The following is an 8829-nucleotide window of genomic DNA, read 5'->3' on the forward strand; positions in this document are numbered from 1 at the left end:
GTCCCGGGCGTGCATTGTGTGTATGCAAAGCATCGCTCGGCTCCTGGGGCAGCTTGAGCGGGGCCCGGCTACGGCTGAGGATGGCGCTGCGGTGAATGCAGCCGCTGCGGGTGCTGCCACCCGAGCCTGAGCCCAGCGCTGTCATGCTCCTGCCGCGGGGCGGGCTGCAGCGTCGTCCCGTCGCTATATAAGCGCGAACAGAGGGGGCACCCGGAGGGGCTGAAGATGAAGGTGCCCGCGCATGGGCCGCCGCTGATTGCCAACCCCTCCCGAGCTCGCTCCCGGCGCGGAGCCCGAGGCCGCCGAGGACCCGCCTTCGCCGCAGTAGCAGCTGGAGCAGCGACGCGGACGGCAGCTGCTGCGACGGTGGCGGTGGCGCCCCTCGCGCCAGCGCAGAGAGCGGCGGCGGCGACTCCGGGGCCGCCGCTGGCCCCGCTGCCATGAGTTGTGCGGAGGTGATGTATCACCCCCAGCCTTATGGAGCTCCCCAGTATCTGCCCAATCCCGTGGCAGCTGCAACCTGCCCTACAGCCTGCTATCACCCGGCGCCCCAACCTGGCCAGCAGGTGAGTCACCGGCCGGGCAGCCTTCCGGGGGCGGGGACGAGGGGGACCCGGTATCGGTGTGGGGTTCTCGCAGTGTCCCGTCGGGACCTGGGACGCGCAGGATGCTCTGGGATCTCCAGGGAGCCACAGAAAGAAAAAGACGCTCCCGGAAGGGCAGAGCTGAGGATGGCAGGCAGGGCTGGGATCCCTGGAAAGGCTTTACCTGCCCCAGGGCTTCTCTGAGCTGTGTCACCTGGACTCGGAGGCTCTTGCTCCTAGCTGCTCCGGTCCTTAGGACTCAGTTCTCTGAAGCTCACCAAAGGCATCTGTCTTAGGACTGTGTGAGTAAACTTTTAACCCAAATACTTTGTCTCCTTGGGCGAGTAGAGTATTCCAGAGTTTTGTGGAGGAAGTGGAGGAAGCGTGCAACTAGGGTCGGAGAGATTACCTGAACTGGGACGTTTACGGTAGAACTCTGGTCTGAGGGAAGACGCATTCGGTGTTTCTAGAACGTCTCCGTTGCCTTTCTCCCCGGGGCCGTGATTTAGATACGGATGCCCGAGACGCTCTTCATTCATTTTCTGTTTCCAACAAAACAGAGAGCTTGTCAGTGTCCATCAGCCGATCTGTATTTCTCAGCCCAGAGGTAGCCTTGAGTATCTATCTACATGCCTGGGCTCCACCCAGCCAAGACATTGAAAATGTCGGTAAAAAGGACCTGGCAACTAGGAGATGTTAAGAGTAAACACTGGAAAACTTGACGCTAGGGAATCCTTGGGTATTACTCCGTGGCCACCATAGTAAGTGCTCCAAAATTTAGTTAGCACTACGTTAAAAACACATGTGCCTATGGCAAGGGACTGGGCTGAGACAGAGCCCTTCGACTACAAGGATTAGAGTAGGCTAATTTCATTGAAACTTAGAAATACAGCAAGATAGAGTTAGGAAATAATGATTTACAGGATTTATCGACTTGTTTTTCATTTCTTAGGAACTGTGTTTTTTATTCTGGCCTTCAGAGTTTGACCCTTGTAGCAATCTCTTGAATTTCTATTTTTTTTTTTCTTTGCCCCTGTCCCTTTTCTAGAAGTGCAGGGCTTCTCTTTGGGAAAGAGACTAATATTCTCTGTTTAAGATTTAGTGGCTGTCAGATTTAGCTAACTCTGAGAGGGTTCAAGTACAGGCTTCCCCACTAAACAGCCCCATTTTAACGAACACCAATGTGGCACAAGAGAGAAGAGTCTACTTTCTTGCAAGCATTTATTTTATTTACTTTAACATTAGACGGCTTTACCATGTCAAGGCAAATTGACGTTTGATGGGAGAAATGGGCAAGCATTTTTATATTTTGTGGTCAAGGGTGACAAATGAAAACAGTTTGGCTGGTCATGTTTTCTTTGACATATACACAAAATAATAGTATTGTAGGTTCACATGAGGCAAAGAGATCTTGTATATTGGTAACACCAAGTTCTGCATGAAACAGCCTTTGCTCTGATGCTTGGGAGGCCTTCAATTACCAGTAGGAATGCGGATGAGCAAGAGATTGAGATTTTTTTTAAAAAAATATTCCGAAAGATACCTTTTTCTTCTGAAAAACTAAGGAATAGTAGAAGTTGTGAATATGGTTTTCTTTTATGGGAACCATAAAATTAATTCCATTAAAATAAGAGTCTGTAGTAGAGGCCAGCACTGTGATACTCTTTCAGCCAGAAAAACCAAAAGGCTGTGTTAGACAAATTAAAAAATCATTAATCATGAAAGCTAGTTTTCAGTGAGGATTGACTCTGAGTGTTTTATCTCATTTTGCCATAGACCTACATTTCCACCCCACATTCCATTCTGTTGCTAAAACTAACAAGCTAACAAATGAATCAAAAACAAAACACAAAACAGCCTAAACTGCTTGTGTTGCAAAGTTATACAATGCCCAGCTTCTGCTATATTCTGAGCTTCTATAGACATCCTTTAAGAAGATATTGGCCTGAGTCTACTGTAAGAATTTAGTTGAGAGGTGTGCATGGAAACTGACATATTTCTCAGACTAAATTGGTTTATTTGATATTTGAAATTTTCTGTAGCCTATGAACTATTTGACGGTTATTGGCCGTACGACTAAAGAGGCTTTTCAGCGTCACTACTGTTCTTTCAACCGAGAGTTTATTTTGTTGACCTATATTTCCTATTGGAAAAAGAGTAAGTCAGGAAATTCTTATCAGCCTGACAGCATTTTTAGACTGTGCAGTGCGTGGGTGAAGTGGGACTAATATTGACTTGGCCCTAATGCAGTCATCTGAGAATACATATTTTGGTTGTTTTTGCATTCCATAACGTTTTATCATTATTATCCATGAAGGTTGTTTTCTCCGTACATGGGATGTGACCCTTAATAGGATTTTCCTTGGGAGACAGGAATGAGGCTGCAATCTTACTGCATTAAACATAGCATCAACAGCTACAGAAAAACAACTTAGTTTGTTGAAGAGAGAGAGAGAGAGAGAGAAAAAAAAAAAGAAACATAAAAATGACAGAGCAATCAAAAAGCCATAGTGCTTTGTGCTCATTCATGAAATAAGTGCTAGATGTGAGGACACTGAGATTTTTGAGCTAATTCTGCAATCAGTTGTAGTAATGCATCCCTTACTTGTTTTTCTCTCCTCAAAAAGTAGAGCATTTGTATGTTTGTTTTTATTTTAGCTTTGGAAGGAGATGGGATTGAGGGCAGGGTCTCACCTGTGCTAGGTAAACTGTAAACAGTGTACCACTAAACTACACTCCCCAGCTCTGAAGTTTTTATGAATTAGTTTATCAAAATGTTCATTAAACATGGGTGCTTTTTTTTTTTTTTTAAGAAATTTATTTTCCAGCCGTATGTTCTATCAACTTTTCTGCTAAATCTGAAAGTTTTATGCATGGGCTTTCATTGGACACATTGCATGTGTAGATAAGTAGAAGATAACTGTTTTAAAAAGCCATAGAAGCTTTTAAAAGCCCATGTAGGCTGCATGTATACAGTATACCAGTATACCAGTTCAACCACTGTATACCAGTTCAACCACTCAAACTAACCGGCCAATGTCTGAAGGGTAAATTTATAATCCTTGGAGGTAATTTCCTAGAAATTGTATACTGGGCTCCGATCTTAACAGTGAGCTTTCCAGAGGCAGATTCTTAACAGCCTGAGAGATCTTAACAGCCAGGTCTCCAGGCCCAGCACCTCTCTGTAGCCTCCAGGCAGCCCTCCTCCTCTTGACTCAGTCTCAGCACATGTTCTGAGGCTGATGACAGTGCAGAACGTGAACAGAAAGGAATGCGCTCATATTCCACCAGTGACAGTAGGAAACAGCACAGAGTTTCGAAATATGTGTCAGGAAAAATTGAGGGCAACGCTATGAAATCATAGATTCCCTTCATACCCAGTGGACTTCTCATCTTAAATGCAGACATTCTGTTGTCTAAATCCTCTTCCATATTCAGAAGGTTAAAAAGTTAAAAATTAGGAAATAAGTTAAAGTCAAGCTTTCAGGTGCATTTGGTTTTAGATGAGATGACCCAGAGAGCAGTAGCTGAATTTCCATGACTATATAGATTTTAATGGCCACTTTCAGCTTCCTGTTACAGCATGTTGACTGTCTTCTTCAAGAATAGCAGCTGGGCAGGAAAAAAAAAAAAAAAAGGATTCTTTGGCAGGCAAAATTACAGTATTGCTTGTAAGGAGAGTTTCAAACTCATTGTCTGTCCCCTGCTACCTTGGCTAAGTTTTAAAATGACTCTGAGGTTCTGTTTCTAACATGGAAAAACCCAGGTCTGTGGTGTTGAAATTCCTGACTAAAGTTCCCATGCCGATTGGTAACAGAATCAAGACCAGCAGATCTCCTTTCCTGGCTTAGCACCATTCCACCATGCCATGCAGTTTCCCAGCCTTTTTTTACTCTCCATATTACACAGGTTATTTTTTGTCTTTAGCACCCCAATCAACTTTTTCAATAAGGATGATTAATATGCAGTAGATTCTTTGGCCTTGAAGCTTGATATTCTTTCCAAGTCCTTGGAAGTGTATTTTTTTTTTTAGTTTAGAATTCCAAAACCTTTTTGCAAGCAGTTGTATTAGACTAATGACTTTTGCTCTCCATGTTACATCCTTTCTTAAAGAAGTTGAATACCTACTTAGCAAATTTGTTTATTTAAAGTGACATTAAGAATCACTTTTATGTGTCTCAAATTTCACTGGTATTCAAATATAAGATTAGATTTATTCAGAGGTAAAAACCTCAGTTTTAACCTAAATACTTTCATTACACAGTCAAATTATTTAAGGCAGAGGAGTTAATTTTCTTGTAACTGTAAACAAAGACTTAGGTATATTTGTATGGACTTATACAGGACTTCTTCGAAGGTCTATACTTCCACAACACACAAATTAACTTGACAGCAAAGACTTAAAATAAGCTTAGGTTGCCCACAGTTTCATGTTCCTAGTGACTTCCCAGAAAAAGAAGTCCAAGACTGAAATAGTTAAGCTTTAAAGTAACCAACTATTGACAGAGCAGTGATTCAAAATGGAGATTACAATGATGCCAAAGAGGATCTTAAAATCTATCTAGTCTCACAGAATGAACATGTATTCACCAAGAAATTAACCGGCAGGAGATGGTACTGCCAGAAATTTAATAAAAAAATGTATTTGACCAATACTCAAAAAGCACCCCTTTCCTAGCATTTGGAAGACTCCTTCCAAAGCTTGGCATGATGCTGAGAGAACTCACATCAAGGGAGATGGAAGCCCTGCTGTTTTGCTTAACATCTCTTCCCACTAGCACAGATGAAACCCTAAACTAACCCCATTGGACTATCTGGGCAAAGAGAATTGACCAAAAGACAAAAGCAATAATGCACATGATGCCTAGGGCAGGTCCTGAAGTAAAATTGTCAGGTAGAGGACTGTCTTTCTAAAACACATTCCTGTGCTTGAATTTATCTCTCCAGGCTCTATTTGCAGTGAGCTTCTTCATATATAAATCTCAGAATATATACAACCAGCAATAGATTAAAACCAACCAACCAACCAAACAAAATAAGGTATTGTCTCCTGAAGAACTTTCCAAATATCTTCATGTGAAAACCTAGCACTCTGTAGTAGAGTAGATTTGGCTCTGGCAGACTGTGAAAGCAGTCATTCGGGCAAGGCTCTATCTGCTCTCACTTTTCAAAACGCACTTCTTTAAAGCAGCTGGTTTTGTGCTTTGACGACTCATTCAGGCAGACCCAGAAAGTGCCTTGAACCACTAGACCCACACAGCTGTTGTTAGCACAACTCATAAATGCCATATTTGTAGATAGTTCACTAGATTCCAGATTTATGCCAGTAATTTACGAGGGTAGTCTGAACTGGGGAAACGAAAACATTTTTTTGCTCTTCTCCCAAGATTAGCAGAAAGAGAAGATGACCCAAACTCAACAGGTGTCTTTTCTTCTTCCATCTATATCATTTCATTACACCAAATCACTTTTCCTTGAAGGCTGGGGGAGGCCTGCAGAGATGTATTCATCCTCTTCTGTTTATGTGGAGATAGATAAATGAAGTACCATAGCTAATTCCTGGGAGCTGAGCTACATGACCCACAGCTGGAAATAAAACAGGCTTCCACGGTCTGTAGATTTTGTGTTTTGGCTAGTATCCTGTAAAGTTGGAAGAGGTGGCCAATAAAGGAAAAAAAAAATCAAGTGTGAATGTGTCTAAAGTTCCAACATGTTGCTAATTAGACTATACATTCTAATTACATAAATATGTATTTAGCACGAGACCTGTAGGATAACCAAGTCAGAACTCCCCATCTCAGAAGGGGAAGCCAAGGGCTACCAGTTACTTGCTGAGACTCATGGACTTACTTTTGGTCAAGTCATCTTGGTCATTTTGGTTCCTATTGTTTTAAATAAACCTTCACAAAAAGCCGAAAACAATTCAGAATTAGACTAGAATTGCCTTGCTTGTCTTACTTTTGAATTTCGAACTACTTGACACATGCCAAAGTAATACAGTTTACCACAGAGATAAACCATAGGGGCAGTTTCTATTTATTGTTTCCCTAGCAAGGCGTTTATTTCCAACACTGTGAGCAGATTCAGCTCTGGTCCCAGCTGAGCCTTTCAGTCTGCGTATTTGCATAGTGCCTGACACATGAATGAATGAATGAATGAATGAATGAATGAATGAATGAATGAATGATAGATAAATTGTAATAGAGATTGTATCCTAAGTCTAGATTGTACAAATAATTATATAAATATACACGAAATTTATACATCAGAAACTTGTTTCATTCAGTTGCTTTGGGAAAGAACACATTCTCTAACAATGTGATCATAGTTTAAAACATTTTGGGAATGCAAATTTTGAAATTGCTTGTAAGCCTGTGGCACATTTTTTTGAACACTGTGAAAAGTAGAATATTTTCATTCTTGAAAGGGGGTAGGTTAGATTAGATTTTTTTTTTTTTTTTTTTTTTTGTATAATGACTAGATTTGGGGGCTACGTGCTCTAACTCTGTCAGGTTGAGTAATGATGTTTTTGTATTGCTCTTCACTGCTATTAAGAAAATAATTGAGAAAGAAAATAAGCAAATATAACAAACATAGCATCCTGAACTGCAACTGACTGTTCCTTATGGGCTGACTCTGCTCACGTCTCCAAAATAGGACTTCTAGAAAAACTGGAAATGAGTAGTACGTATCTAGCTAAAAAGACAGTCTAGTCTGTCTAGATGTAAAATTTAATTGTTATCTAAGATTATATACATTTTAAGGTCATTTTCTTTTACTTGCTTTCTATATCTAAGATACGGTTTTCATTTAAACCGTAAAATCATTAAAAGCTAAAATAAAAGCTTTATAAAAGCTTTTATAAAAGCTAAAATCATTTTTTTCTTTCTGGTACTAGGGCTCAAACCCAGAGCCTCATGCATGCTAGGCAAGTGCTCTTGTAACATTTCCAGCTCGCTGATATTTCTAATTCTACTTTCTTGATGTCATAAAAAACTGTAACCTATTCTAATTAGCATGTGATGCCATGTTGTTGGCTTCACTTTGTTTCTTCAGTCAAAATAAGTATCTTATAGAAATTCATGCACACTGGCATGTTTTCTCAGCACAGACTTTATAGACAGCTATTGGTCCTAATCCCATGACTTACTAATCAGGTGATCCCAGCTATACAAAGAAGTTTTTGGACTTGTAAGTTGAGTAGTCATCCTAGGAAATATTTGCACATAAGGTAAAAATTAAATGAAACAAAAGATAGATGGGTCCATGAGATGGTACTTACTTCTCTGCATCATAACCTAACTTCCGTCCTTGTTTTTTTTTTTATCTTCTTCTTTTTCTTTTTCTTTTTTACCAATTCCTTTGGGAGGTCTTCTGACCTCCACATACAAGCTATGTGGCATACAGTCAAGAAAATACACACCCACACATGCACACAGATACACACAAACACATACGTAAGGAATAAACGGCTGAAATTTTAATAAAGATAGAGAAGTTCTGTGGCATACTTTTCTTTAAGCCAGTCAAATGACGTCTTTCCTGATACGCTCACAAATCTCTGAGATATTTCAAAATTTCTGTTTGACAAGTAAACTTGAACAAAAAATGATAAAAAATCAGTGGGTTGGTTTTATAGACTTAATGTTTTTGAAATAAACTAGCCATTCTTTCTACAGATTGTAACTTTTCTTCCTTTCTTTTTTTTCTTTCTTTCTTTCTAGTTAACACAACATACTCACTTCATTAAAATGAGATAGTAGAATTTTTTTTTAATCTTTCTCTAAATATCCAGTGATTTCAGTGATTCATTCAAACAGTTTTGTTTCCTTAGGAAGAAACTTTCCACACACACACAATAAACACTTGGTGTTCTCCAGCTTAAGCCTTGGGGAGTTACTGGTATTTGGCTCCTGACCTGGAAGTCTTTCTCCTGTCGTACAAAATCCTTTCCCCTGCACATTCCTGTTGAAGTTTGTTTCTGCTGTGCCTGATGGCGGTCTCTGAGGTGATCACCAGGGCTTGCCTTGCTTAAGCCAACTTTCCTTCACTCTTCTACCCTTTACCTTTGTGAGTTGGCCTTAACTTTGCCTGTTAACCCCTTCATTGTTTCACCATCCTGGAATTCTATTGCCTGGGGAAAATGGCTTTTACTGTGCAGTGGCAGGGAAATATACATGCATATTAGCAACTTAGTGTGTGTGTGTGTGTGTGTGTGTGTGTGTGTGTGTGTGTGTGTGTGTGT

General features: G+C 40.7%; 1 protein-coding gene across 1 annotated transcript in view; it reads left to right on the plus strand.

Annotated features, from left to right (window-relative positions):
* Nucleotides 1-440: 440 nt before the first annotated feature.
* Nucleotides 441-8829, plus strand: part of Vgll3 (vestigial like family member 3) — a 50530-nt gene continuing 42141 nt past the window's right edge. The window contains exon 1 of the mRNA XM_055593342.1: nt 441-566. Coding sequence (XP_055449317.1) covers nt 441-566 — 126 coding nt within the window. The remainder of the gene's footprint in view (nt 567-8829) is intronic.

This window comes from Psammomys obesus, unplaced genomic scaffold, assembly GCF_907164565.1.
Source record: "Psammomys obesus unplaced genomic scaffold, mPsaObe1.curated_primary_1811, whole genome shotgun sequence".
In the NCBI taxonomy this organism is placed as follows: Eukaryota; Metazoa; Chordata; class Mammalia; order Rodentia; family Muridae; genus Psammomys; species Psammomys obesus.